This window comes from Phalacrocorax carbo, chromosome 5, assembly GCF_963921805.1.
Source record: "Phalacrocorax carbo chromosome 5, bPhaCar2.1, whole genome shotgun sequence".
Taxonomy (NCBI): Eukaryota; Metazoa; Chordata; class Aves; order Suliformes; family Phalacrocoracidae; genus Phalacrocorax; species Phalacrocorax carbo.
In genome coordinates this window covers 19,619,251-19,633,118 of record NC_087517.1, presented here as the reverse complement: position 1 = coordinate 19,633,118, position 13,868 = coordinate 19,619,251, and the positions used below count along the sequence as shown (strand labels likewise).

The 13,868-nt window shown below is 54.6% G+C and overlaps 1 protein-coding gene across 1 annotated transcript; it reads right to left on the bottom strand.

The window, feature by feature from the left end:
- Window positions 1–5,939: 5,939 nt before the first annotated feature.
- TBR1 (T-box brain transcription factor 1) lies at window positions 5,940–12,730 on the bottom strand. Its single transcript, XM_064451461.1, has 6 exons — window positions 11,147–12,730; window positions 10,601–10,755; window positions 10,133–10,254; window positions 9,619–9,777; window positions 8,758–8,819; window positions 5,940–6,856 (listed from the first exon to the last, which is right to left on the bottom strand). Exons 1-6 carry the CDS (start codon window positions 11,836–11,838, stop codon window positions 6,013–6,015), a joined length of 2,034 nt encoding a protein of 677 aa, XP_064307531.1. The 5' UTR covers window positions 11,839–12,730; the 3' UTR covers window positions 5,940–6,012.
- Window positions 12,731–13,868: the final 1,138 nt, after the last annotated feature.

Here is a 13,868-nt window from a genome sequence, read left to right as displayed (position 1 = left end):
AAAGGATTTCTTAGCTTACATTTGTGATTTCAATTTAATTCTCGGTGGGTCGGTGTCTCCATTTAAACCAGGACACCTTTCAGTGACCTAAAATTTATCTCGACTCAAAATACTGGTGTTGCTCTCTCACCCTTCAGTCCCAGACCAATATTATCTGCTTCCTGGATAAACACAAGCAGTCAACGTGTAACTAAATATAATTCAAGGAAGAAGCCTACTTACAAAAATGAATTCCATAGCACGGCCCATAGAAATTAAGATGTGACTTTCAGAAAGTTTAAATTATGTGTCAGTGATGTCACTTAAAAAAAAAAAAAATTAAGTTACCCAAACAAGAAAAAAAAATATTACAAATGATTGAAGTGGGAGCTTGTATGATGCGCTTTGGTAACTCATCAATGCAGTGTTTCTACTATATTAAAAAATCAAATTATTAAGTGTATTCTAAATCAGTCAGTCACTTCAAGGTACACAACTATCACAATTATTGAAAAAGGCCTTGATCCTGAAAACATTTATGTCTGTGAATTTTTAGACAAGCGAATAGTCTTTGTAGGACTGACCTCTTACTTTACGTTGTTCACACATATGAACTTGCATGCACGATCAGAGACTAAGGCAGGCATACACATTTACAAGCTATCAACATTTTACCTAAAATGTCTCTTAAAACAGATTCAAAGTCATTACCAGCTGTTTCTTATTTAAAGCTTAAATAAATGCTTATTAATATCAACGTAATAGTATAGTTTTACACAGAAGTAATATACCTGAAGTTTTCATCCATTCTGCCTTCTGTTAAAAAAAAAGATTAAAATTTACCTAAAAAGTCAACTTAAGACCAAGAAGATCATTCGTACTCGTATCAGCCCCTTAGCGTTAGAAACACTGCAACTATGAGAAACTGCAGTGATAGCATGAATAAAACATAACAGATTTTATTGTGTAATCTATTTTATAAGGCCAAAAGTTACATCTAATCAGCATCGGCAGCCTTGGATCTTTATGAATTAATGATTATTCTACATCTGTAAGAAGGAAAATGCCACGTATGCTCAAAAATTTGAGAGAGAGAGATGCATTTCAACCAATGGGTTTTTTTTCCAGATATACATATTTGAACAAATGGACAGCTTTCAAGAGATCACACTCTGAAATAAGCGGTGCTTTTGTTTATGCGTTCCTAGATTAATATGCATTCTGATAAATGCATTAGATGTTAATACTAAGCTGCGCGGCTCTCCAGACCCACCACAAATATATTACATCTATTTAGCTGGAAAGAATGGGGTACTGAACGCAAACAGTCTGGTGCCTTGCGTCTACTTATCGCTCTGCTATTTCAATTTTTTTTTTCTTTGACTTTGCCCCTGTATCTTAGCAAGTGACACATTCTCCACTGGAGACCACATTCCTGACAAGTTTTAATACTTAGAATTAAACCTTGCGTCCATTCTGCACAGAAACAGTACCTGGAAAGCATATTTCAATGCAAAATCCTTTTTTCTGCTTTTCCCAATACACACGGATTCTTTTTTTGTATCACAGCGATTTTAAAATTGTCCTATGTAATTTAAATAAGATTTCCAAAAACAGTAAGCTCTTACAGGGATAAATCAGAGCATTTCCAGTTGACAAAGTAATTTGCGAGGGATATACAAAGCACCTGAAAACACAGACTGCAAAGAAAACCATTTTAACTATAGCAACAGCACTCACTGCATAATGTTATAAGGAAAATTATGCAATTAGGTCTCTTATCAGACTTATGAAAATTCAGATTTATGCCAGTTGGGGGGGGGGGGATTATTGTTCACCACATCTCCCTTGAGCACTACCTAGGGGAGGGGAGTGATGACCAGACAGCGAAAATTAAGAAGAACGTGTCCCACCTTACGCCTATTCTGCCAATCTGTCGCGGTTGTTCTTCTAGCTCCATAGGTTTACATGATTTTTTTTTTTCCCCCTAATTTTTTTTTTTTTTTGCTGACAAGTAATACAAGACAGATTCTTGCCTTCTTAGGATCTTGCAATCTAGTTTAGACATAGCACGTCAAGTGGTGATGAAAGAAGGTTAGGGTGGGTTTGAAAAGATGAGGATTCCAACAGTAAACGATGCAGAGACATCAGTTTGGTAATGTACACATGTTTTGCATGATTCATTGGACCAAAATGGCCAAAGGAACTTAAAAAGCTGTCAAAGGCATCTTTACCTCTGACCTACCTAGTCATCCATCTGCTTCCTCATACTGTCAATCAAAACCCTCCCATCCTTATCACTATTCTATTACACACATTTTCCACAACCACTTCTCATCCAGCTCTTAAAAAATATCTAAGCAAACATTGCAATCAGTCATTAAAAACCTTGTTAAAATATGCAACGTGTCATCAAATATGCATAGCGTACTCGTGCAAGATCTGCAGAGCGTAAATCACTGTATTACATTTGATATAGTATTGATGTGCAACATCATAGAAAGTATTTCCAATAAGAACTTTGAATTACTTTCTACAGTTCATCTCTTTCGGAGCCTGATTTTGTGTTAAATCAAGTACAGCAAAGAAAGGGCAACTGCATAGTTTATTTTAGACAATAATTAAATTAAAAGCCAGTTCAGCATGCCTAGAATAACAATACAAATTATACTTCATGTAAAATTCATACAATTAGTTGCTGGTCTAACAAATTCATACACGGGGTTTTGCTTCGACTAAACTGAGCGCACCGCCAGTATATTATCATTTACATACACCGGGTCAAAACCTGCATGTTCCATCCTCGGTGAACGCAAACATTTTAATGTGTCGGTAAACATATGTTGAGCAGATACACAGGTCCACCTCTGATAAAAATAATAATCCAAGAAATTATAAGAGCAATAAAGTGACCTACCGACGGGAAATAGCCTTTTTTACTTCAGCAGCCCGTATCTCTTCCACTCTCTCGCAGAAAGAGTTACGGAATTATCCTGTCGAAATAGTTATAGAATAACATTAACCACTCATGCACAGGAAAGGATTTTGTTCAAACCTGTCACACGTTACGTATTTGTTCCAGACCCGCTGGATAACCCCCACGGAACAAAACCCCGCGCAGCCGATTTGCGGCAGGCGGTCTGCCGGAGGTGCCGGCCCGGCCGGGCCCCCGCACCCGCCGCTGCAGCGGCAGGAGGCGGCGGCCGCCTCCCCTCGGGCCGCCCGGAGCCTCGGGACGGTCGCTTTGCCTCCTCGGGGCGCGGGGGCGGCTTGTGCTGGCCGAGAGCGTGGAAGGGCGGCCGACAACATGTCATGTCCCGGAGCCCCGCTCCCCCGGGTACGGGAAGGCCCGGGACAGCCCCACGCCGCGGAGTGGGGCAGCCGGGGACCCGCGGGGCGCGGAGGGGTGCGGGCCTTACGCGGGGGTCGCGGGCGGCGCCACTGCCCCGCCGCCCGGGGAAGGGGGCGAACCCCGCCGGCTGCCCGCGCTCCCCCGGGGGGGTTCCCGCCTGCCCCTCCCGGGGGGGGGCAGTACCCCCCCACCGCCCCTCTCCGGGCGGGGCGGCCTGATCTAGCGGCACTAGGGCCGAGGGCGGCCCCACAGCCCCCACCGCCGCCCCGGGGGCAGCACCGGGAGCCCGACGGCAGCCGCGGGGCCGCCGCAGCCGCTTCCCGCGCGCCCCGGCAGCCAGCGAAGGCGTTGGGGGCGTAGGGCCCCGCACCTGGAGGGGCGAGGGCTCATGCGTCTGGGGTGCTGGGGTCCCCCCTGCCGGTACCACCACAGGACAAAACCCGCGCTTACCCCGCCGAGGAAGCAAGCATAAAACTGGCCTTTTACCTCAAGCACCTGGGCGCCCCGGCCCACGCAGGTGCCGGGGGACAGCGCCTTTCCTACCGCCTGTAGAGAGGTGTTTTTTTAAAGGCGGGGGTGCGGGCAGCACCCCTAGAAGGTGCCGGGGGGCGGGACCTCCTTCACGGCTTCCCCGGACCCGCGGCCGGCCGCGCAGTAGGGACGGCGCTCCGCCGAGGGGGGGAACCGCCCGGCCGGGTCCCCCGCGGGGCCCAGTGGGGTCCCTGCCCGCAGCCACCGCCCCGGGGAGGGCAGGCTGCGGGCGGGCAGCGCCCCCGCTCCGGGAGCAAAGGCGCCCACCGCCCACCGCGAGGCACCTCGCCCGCCTGCAAAATGCTGTCAGGGTTTTTCAGCCTCAGAGAGGGATAATTATAAACCTCTCAAACCCGACGGGGTTTCACCTCCCTCTTGCTCCGACTGCAAACCTCCGCGCTTGGCCAGGCGGTGTACGCGCCCTCCCCTGTGCTCCCCCCAAAAAGGCGCAGGCCGGCCGAGGGGGGCAGCTCGGGGAAGCGGTGGGACCCCCGCCCCGAGAGCCTCGGCCGGGAGGGGGTGGTCTGCTCCCGCCAGCCCTCGGCCTCGCCGAATGCGGGACTTGTAAAACGGCGAAGCGCTTCCCGACACGGCGATAACGTTTTGCCAGGTTTATTTTACTTGTTATACACAGACGATACAAACGGGCAAAAACCGAAACATTTCTCAATGGAGCATGTACTGGTATAAATTATTCAGTTCCACAGACGTAACAGAACAAATATAAAAATCACAACATTCGATTTACAGAAGAGTCAAAAATATACACACGTTTATGACCCTGAATTTCTATTAGGAAATGTCCCCGTCGAGTGTAATCTAAACTGAATATTTAGCCTGATGCATATTTCAGTTTGTAATTGTTTGTGTTTTTTTTCCCGTATAAAAATGCGTTAATTGTATAGGTTTGCTACTCAAAATCCGAAGACTTATCCTGCTTCGCCGGGGCGGGGGCGGGGGGGTGGAGGGGGGAGACCTGGAGGGATATTAGTTCTCCTTCATTAATATAATAAGAGGTTCACAGGACAGATCGCTCTTACTTTCGATGTGCATTTTATTCCCCAGGAAGTCAGATCTCGGTTAGCTACTTTATGAAAAAGTCAATTCCAAAACTAAATGCAGTAAAATATACAACTCACAATTCATCTTCACTGGACTACACTATGGTTACCAACAATTCAGTCGTCTATATCTTTTTTTTTTTAAGATTATTCATTACAAAGATTTACAGCAATATAAAGAAAGAGGGGAAAACTGCAAAGAAATTTGAAAAGAGTTTGTCAGCATATTTGGCACCTGCAGGGACCAGTAATGGATTTGGCACTTGGGGGCGGGGGGGAGGGCGAGGAATACCACAAAAAATAGTAATATTGCTGATGTCGAGCTACTCCTTTTAAAGAAAAATAGAGAGGCAGTTAATTTTGCTTTTGGAAGGCGTCATGCTACTTTAATCGACTTTCCTACGAGAGTATTTCTGTTCTTTTGAAGGGAAAGCTCAGCTATTCCTTAGCTGTGTTAGCCCAGGGCACGGTGTAATTATTTCATGCGAGGAATTGCAGAGAAAGTGAGAAACCCATTACTCGCTGCTACAGCCACGGACCGCTCCTCATTTCCAGAGGCGTTTCGAAAGAGTGTTTACCTGGGGAGGGGCCGGGGGGCAAAGAGAGGGGCGGGATAAAGAAATTTAAACAGGATCCAAGTTTTGCGACTTAACGAAACAAAAAAAGAAAAAAACCCAAACAAATAAGAAGGAAACAGGAGGAAAGTAATAGGTTACAATAAATTAAATACTATGTACAGGCATCTCACAGGCTCTTTTTCCCCCACTATTACTGTTATCCCCCAGTATCCATCCATCCATCCATGGTGAGAGGAAGGAAGCGCTGTACGGTTTGATAGAGTCTAAGCATCCTACTTGTCAGTGGGGTTCGGAGCGGCGGGGCCCCCCGTGCCCCCGGGGCGCCCCTCGACCCCGGGGCGGGCGGGGAGCGGAGCGGGGCGCGGGCAGCCGCGGCTCTGCCTGCCTGCCTGCTGCGGGCCGGGCCGGGCCGGGCCGGGCCGGGGCGCGGATGGGGGGCGGGGGGCGGGGGTCAGTGCGCTAGCGCGGAGGAGTTATTGTGCAAAAGGACGGCGGGGCCGGCGGGCCGTGCCTAGCTGTGCGAGTAGAAGCCGTAGTAGCCGATGTCCTTGGCGCAGGTCTTTTCGCAGTCCCGCTGGGTGAGCACCTCGCTCTTGAGGGGCGAGGAGCTCTCGGACACCGGGGTGTCCGAGGGGGAGATCCGCCTCCTTTTGGCCTGCTCGTAAATCCCAGAATCGGTGGAGTCGATGGACTTAATGGATGACGGCGTCTCGATCCAGCTGGAGTCGGACAAATCTTTGGGCTTGGAGTCCTCGGCGCCCGGCAAGGGGGACCGCTCGGGGGCCAGGCTCTCCGCCTCCTCCCCCAGGTAGGGGTTGCCGGCGGCCATGCGCGCCGCCGCCGCGCTGTTGGGCCAGCAGGAGAGGACGGAGCCCGACTTGCTGCAGTACTGCGGGGGGCTGCGGGCCCCCCAGCCCGAGGGGTCGGCGTAGTAGCCCAGCGGCCGCCCGGCGCAGCCGGCCGCCTGCAGCGGCAGCGCCTTGACGCCGGCGGCCGCGTAGGAAAGCAGGGTGGCGGCGTTGCCGGCGAAGTCGGTGGCCGTGTCGTAGGCGGAGGCGGCGAAGTCGAGGCGGTTGTTGGCGGGGGCGACGAACCAGCGCTGCGGCGAGGGCGCCCCCGGGTCCTCGGCTTGCTGTGGGGAGAGCAGCCCGTTGGTGTGGGGCACGCTGCGGTCGGCGCCGGGCCCCGGGCCGGCTCCTGCCCCGGGGTGGAAGCGGGACTTGGCGTAGTTACTCACGAACTGGTCCTGGAGGAAGGAGCCGGCCATGGCGTAGCGGGCCCCGGGCACGATCTGCGAGCGGGGCGAGTCGTTGGGGGAAGGCGTCAGCCGGTCCATGTCGCAGCCTGTGTAGATCCTGCCCAAGAGAAGGGGAGAGAGCTGGGTGTCCGCGGCCGCCCGGCGCCCTCCGCGGTGCGGCACCCGGCCGGCCGCGGCCCGGGACGGGACGGCGGCCGCTCCCGCCCGGGGCCCTGCGCTCCCTCTGCGGGCTCGGCCTCCGGAGCGCTGAGGGCCTTAACGAGCGAGGAGGCGGGGGTGGGGGCCCACGGAGACCAAATCTGTCGGAACCGGGTGGCCGCTCATGCCAGGGCTGAGATCTCTCGCTCCGGTCCCAGCCCGGCGCCCCGACGGCTCGAAATCCCGCGCGGTGACACATTGACCGGCCCCGCCATATGCGCAACAGGCAGCCCGGTCATTTGCCGCGAACAGCGTGAATGGCAGACTAGGGAATGATATCGGCTGTTTAACACTTATTATTGGGAGTCACAGACGAACCATCAACATTTCAGCGAGTTTAAATTAAGCTAATCTTTAAACACCTACTGTAGGAAATGTAAAACCAGACGCATCCAGTGTTCCCTGCGTGGCCTATATATAATTCTCCCATGCTGGGCTGCAATTTGCGATTATAAAAACTTTAATGGATGAATAACTACTATCTGTATTTAATTCAGGCTAAAACTGTGCTTTAATTAACCCTCCACGCCTCCTGGAATTTCTTATCCAAAATAAACTTGGCCCTTAAACAAATTCAACGTGCTAGACAACATTGAAAGGAGACGGGGGGAGGGGAAGCTTCAGATGACGCCCTATAAAGTTTTTTTCCCCATTAAAAAGAGAAAAGCACTTTGCGGCTGGGGTCGAAGGCCACGCAGCCTTTCTAAAGGCCGGGCATCTTCCTCGCAGAGCTCCCGGGGCAGGCCCAGCTGCCGCCCTTCCCCTCCGCCCCGGCCCCCTCTCGCACGACTTCAGGCCTCGGCGTCGTTTCCACCTGCGGGCTCAAACCCCGCTGCTGGGGGGTGCGGAACCGCTGCCGGCGCTGAGAGAGGCTTAAGCAAGCGGGGAAGATAAGCGCGCACTTAAGCGCTCCGAGGGCCACCGCTCCCCGCCGCAATTTAGGGGGCAGGGAGGGGGTTTCCCCTCTCAAAGCCGGAGCCCCGTCCCCCAGACCCTGAGCTCGCAGTGGGGCGGGTGAGCTCTAAAGGCCCCCTCCCGCCCCCCCGGGGCCCGCCGGCCGCCCGGTGCCGCCGCCTCCCGCGGGCCCGGCCCCGGCTGGGCGGGGGGGACGCCGGGCGGGCCGTGCCCCAGGCCGGGGCCAGCCGCAGCCCTCGGCGCCTGCTGGGCCGGGGGTCGGGGTCTGGTGCCCCCCGGGAGCCGCACTGGGGGCGGCACCAGCCGCAGCTCCCCCGGGGGGCCACGGGCGGCGGGGCCGAGGCAGCACGGGGACAAACGGCGATTAAAACTTGGCTCCACCCAGAAGGAAGACGGGGGGTGGAAAAATCTAACCCCAGCGAAGAACAAAACGAGGCGAAGACATTTTCCTTCGGACAGGGGCTCTGCGGGACCCGGGATGATTCGAAGCCGGCGGGTTGCTCGGGGACCGAGCCAGGGTTGCGCGGGTGCTGCTGCGGGAGCCCTTGCGCGCAGGTGAAACGGGAACTTGGGAAGGGGCGCAAAGACATGTGCCAGGAAAAACCGGCAACAAAACCGGCGCGAGTGCCAAGGCGAGGCGCGGGCAGCGCGGCCCCGGGCGCAGGCTGCGCAGGTCTGCGCGGAGCGCCGCCGCGGGCACAGCCCCTCCGCCCGCGGCCCCGCCGGGGCAGCTCGGGGTGCCTCCCTGCCTCCCGGGGGGCTCTGGAAACGCCTGGCTTTACACATTGCGGGGTGACATGAAGGCAGCCCGCGTCCTAATGCCTTCCCCCTTTGGCATGTGTCTGCAGCCAAGAGAAGGGTAATTAAAAATTCCGGTTTACTTACGTGTCGTAATTGTCTCGGAAGCCTTTTGCGAAAGGGTTGTGGTCTATTTTCAGCTGCGTGATCTGGGGACAGAAAGGACCAGAACGCACCTTGTGAAAGCCAGAAAAATACACCCTACTGCAGCCAACGCATTTGTAAAAGGATCAAGCTTTACTCTAGTCGACCAATTTGCCTTTGAAACGCGAAAAAATAAAGCTTTGGCATGCTTGTAGATATGACGGTCCAATTTTAAGGTTCACTTTATTGTAAAAAGTACGATAAAATTCAATATTTAACCCCCCGTTGTGAGACGTGTCAGTATGCCTGCAGCACGGGTATGAATACATTTAAATCCCGAGATTAGGCAGAACGTTCCGCGGAGCGGTAGCTAAGAGTTTACATTTGCATCGAGCAAAATAATGAAAGCAAGAATGTGGACTGAACATATGTCATTTGGAACAGGGGGCACCAGCCGGTAGCGAAGCCGGACCACTCCGAAACGCAGCCAAGCATTAACGAGATTTTAATTTGAGGAGGTTGCTCCGTCACCCCCGGCGCGATCAATGAGGTTGTTAATTGATCTTTGCAGACTTAAAGCCTGAGCTACCAGCTTAACCGCGCTGTTCCCGACTGGAAGAGGAAGGCGGCGGCGAAGCGCCAGGCTCCGGGCCGCCGGCGGGACTCCCGCCCGGCCTGGCCGGGAGGGCAGGGCCGCTGCCGGGCTCCGGGGCACCGGCGCGGGGGGCTCGCCAGCCTCGGCCGGGGCAGGACGGCACGAAGCGGGACCCGGGGGAAGGAGGGCTGCGGGGCGGGCCGGCGGTGGCGGGGGGCCCTGCGGGGAGCGCGGCGACCGCGGACGGGATAAAGCGGGGAGCTCTTTACATCGGTGTTCTGGTAGGCGGTGACGGCTATGAACTGGGTCTCGGGGAAGGTGAAGGTCTGCACCCTGCCCGGCTGGTTGGTGTCCTCCGTCCCGTCTTCGTTCACCTCCACCACATGCAAGCGGGGTTGGTACTTGTGGAGGGACTGCAAAACCACCATCTGTCAGGCAGAGGAAAAGGAGGGAGGGGGCGGCGGGAAGAGGAGGAAATTAGAGCGAGAAGGACGGGGAGAGCGATACCCGAGGCCGGCGGGACCCCGCCGGGCAGCGCCCTCGGGGTCGAGGAGGCCCGTGGCGAAATACACGGGAGGGCTTTTCCCCCATCACCCCCTTTTATCTTCACCTAACCACAGGATCAAAAAAACCCCACAAAATACACACACACACAAAAAAAAAAAAAAAAAAAAAAGAAATAACCACCAACACCCAAAAAGCCCGCGTCCTTTCGGGAACGGCAGGATTTTGCCTGAAGCGAGAAAAATAAGGCTGGCAGAGCGTCCGCCCTTCCCCACTGACCTGCCCGTTGTTGTTTGATGCTCCTTTATTGTTTGTGAGTTTTAGTTTCCCAAAGGAGATTTCCTGGCGCATCCAGTGGGCTCCCGTGTTGGGGGAGTCGGGGTGCATGTACACCCGGTTTCCTAAGCAAAACAACAAAAAACACAGCCACATCACAGTTCTCGCCTGTACCCCGCTTCTGCCACTGCGGCGGCACACGCGGTCGAGGACCCTGTTAAAGTTAACGGTATTTTACTGCCGAAACTCCCTTCATTTCACCAGAGAAGGATTAAAGCAGCGTTTTCCGAACACCTTTTACTGCCTTCTCCGCCCTTCTCGTTTTTGTTTTTTTTTTTTTTATTATTTTTTTTTTTAAGCATCACTGGCCCATTCTCGATGAAAAAGTCGCCAGAGCCAGTCCACAAAGACTTTAATTAATCATTCTCACCTACATATGTGTCGGGAAAAGTGTTAATTGGAGGAACTTGCCTTGTACATTGGTGTCCGCCTTGCCGCAAGGAACCCATTTGCCTCCCTGAAATCTCCAGTGGTTGGGATCCGCCAAAATTACATCCACAAAAATATTGTAGTGAGCCGTGGGGTCGAGACCAGAAATATTAAAACTTAGGAAAGGGAACATGCGCCTATAAAAAAGGAAAGGAGAAAAAAAAAAAAGGGGAAGAAGGAAAGCAAGACACCGGCAGCGAGAGGCACACGCGAGGAACCAGCCCCTTGTGCTTTATTATCCTCGCGGCTCCCGGTAGCGACCGGGAGACAAAAAACCAGAAGAAACTCCCTCCCCGAAACGTCGAGCTTTCCGCGGGGAAGGGCGGAGGGCAGCGGGGACCTGCGGAGCGGCGGGGAGGGCAGCCCCGGCGGGCACGGGTACCGGCACCGCGCCGCAGGCGGGCGGGTACCGGCGGGCACCGGCGCTCCCGGCGGCTCCCCCGCGGCGGCGGAGGCTGCGGGCGGCTCCCCCGGCGGAGCCCGGCGGCTCAGCCCCGACCCCCGGGCAGGGTCCGCGCGGTGCCTTACCTCCCCTGCTTGGTGATGATCATCTCCGTCTGGTGCCGGTGGAATTTCAGCCAGAGTGGCCTGTTGCACAGGTAGACCTGAGCCTTGCCAGGAACTAGCCCCGGCTGGGTGGAGGAGAACTGGTAGAAAGGTGCCCCTTGGTAGGAATGGCCGTACTGCTGGGGGTACGGGTAGCCCGCCGTGGGGTAGCCTTGCGGAGAAGAGTTGGACAGGAGGCTATTATAAGCTCCGTTGGTGATCACAGGATGGTGAGCCATGTAGCGGCTGGGGCTGGCGATGGAGAAGGCTGGGTGAGCAGGTCCATGCTGGCTGGGGTAAGGGAACATGGTACTAGGAGCAGAGGCAGCAGACTGGGGCTGGCTGGACTGAGAGAGCAGATAGCGATCTGCAGCAGATCCATCGAAACTGTGACGAAGCTCAGAGACCCCGTCCAAGACGGGAGAGAGTTTATTTCTCTGGACGTCCCCTGGTGTGTCCTTGGAGTCAGGAAAATTGTCTGTATCTGACTGATTCGTCATCCCCCTGGTAATTTTTTTCAAAGGTGAACTTCTCTCCAGGTTGTCAGTGGTCGAGATAATGGGATGATCATGCAAGGCAAGCTCAGATCCGCCTGCATGTGGGTAACTGCTGCTCACATTGAGAAATTTCTTGGAGAGCATGATAGAGGGAGAAAGACAATGCTCCAGCTGCATAGCTCTAGCACCACAGTAATAACCCTTCAGTCCCTGGATCTGAAAGGGCTCCTTAGTATCAGAAGCTAGACATCCTGGGACCCTCACTAGACAGAAAGCACTTCATCCACCAAATGCTTCCCAAACGTTTGATTTACTTTTTTTTTTTTTTCTTCCCCTTCCCTTCCCTGGGAGAAGAGATTGGCCAATTGACACTATGCAGCAATCAGGAAAGACTCACTTTTGATCTTGCTGCTTGTGGAGAGGATGAAACGGCTTCTGCCATTGGTTAACCGCTGACAGTAATTTAATTAGATAGACATTAATTAGGATAATCACCTGGCTCCTGGTCGCGACGATCACGGCAAATTGAAGGAGATGATTTTATTGTGAGATAGAAGGAAGGCGAAGGGGGAAGGGAAGAGTGTGTTTGCTGTAAAAGCTCATTATTATGTGACCTTTCCAGCATATTTTTTTTTTTTTTTTTTACTACGGCTGGAAAATAAACCCAGACCCCTGCGATTCCCCAAATCTTGCGCGCGTGTCCCCCGCCTTTGCGTGCCGGGGAGGGGACGGGGCGCCGGGGGCTCCTCCGGGGCCCGCGGCGGGGGCAGCGCCGGCTGGGCTGGGCGGCCCTCGTCCCCCTTTCGGCGGGCGCAGCCCCTCTCCCCCAGCTCCCGTGAGCGACCCCCCCTCCCCACCCGTGCCTGCTTCGCGGGGGAAAATACCCGCTCCGTCCCCGCTGGCAGCGGCCGTGTGTCGCCTCTTTTAAGTTCTGAAATAATCATAAGCCCCGCAGCCGAAGCGCCCTGATGTCTTTGCAGCGATGTTTACGCGTTCTTTAGTAAATAAATATTTTATCTGGGAGCCGCAATGCCGGAGACCGTCAGCAGAACGCGCGGAAGGCAGCCATCTCCCCGCCCGGCTCCGGGTTTCCTTCTGCCCGCCGCCTGTGTTCCCCCCGGGACTCGGCCCCACGGGCGGCCCCGGAGGGGAGAGGCCCCTCGCGGCGGGTCGGCCGGGAGCCGCTGACCTGGCCTGAGGGCAGGTGCCGGGGGCGCGGGGAAGCCCCGGGCGGGCGGTGCTGCAGCCGGGGCCGCCGGCACCCCCTGCCCGCCAGGCCCCGGCCCCGCTGCCGGGGGAGAACGGCGGCCCCGGGCTGCGCACCGGCGGCGGGGGGCGGCGGGCGGGTCCCGCCCTCCTGCGGCCGGCGGGTCCCGGGGCGCCCCGGGCTGCTCGGGAGCGGGGCCCTCCGGGGCATGGAAGTGCGCCGGGAGAGTACCGGGGGGTCGCTTGGCGCCCCCGCCTCTGCCCGGCATCGGCCTCCATTTCCCTTCCTGGCAAGCCTGCGAGTTTTTAAAAGCACCGGTTTTTTGCCCGGGGAGGAGCTCTCTTCCTTCATTTTCCGAGTATTTTCTCCCTTAGCGGTTTGGACTTCAGGTATTTTACAGATCGCGTCTTTCTAGCCGACAGCAGCAGCCGGCTTCGAATTCCACTGATCATTAACACAGCCTGGATCATCGCATAATAAAACCAAGACCAGCATATAACCATCTGAAGCCAGGCTGAAACTTTGCAAACTCAAATCCAGAGAACGCTAAAGCCAGGATGACTTGTCAAAAACGCATATTTCAACGCCCTCAAATCCCACGGCCGTTTAGTTTTTCTGTTGCTTAACCGTGAGCTCGTTCGGTTATTTAGTGTTTCACAGAAGCTACCATACACACACTCTCTGCAAGGAAATTATCCTAATAAAATAATTTATGAAGCAAAAAGCAAGCGGTTCACTGATTTACTCGCAGTTGGGTGGTACAGCGCATGCAACTTTCCATACTACACCTTCTCCTTCTAGTGCTAAGAAAATACTTTTATTAGTATCAGTTCTAACTAATGTTTCTGACCGTCGTTTCACCAGTGCACGCGTCCTTCCCTTTCCCCGCTTGGAACCGACACAAAAGGTAACGGATGGATGCAGGCAGGAGATGGGTCGAAACACAGATAAACCCTGGGAAACGCTGCCCTGAATTATGGAGCTACACCCATATCGATGC

Coding starts and splice junctions, on each gene's coding strand:
- TBR1 (XM_064451461.1), bottom strand. CDS start 11,838: ATGCAGCTGGAGCATTGTCTTTCTCCCTCTATCATGCTCTCCAAGAAA. Junction 10,255..10,600: donor GGCGGACACCAATGTACAAG/GCAAGTTCCTCC, acceptor TGTTTTGCTTAG/GAAACCGGGTGTACATGCAC. Junction 6,857..8,757: donor TTCCGAGACAATTACGACAC/GTAAGTAAACCG, acceptor TCTCTTGGGCAG/GATCTACACAGGCTGCGACA.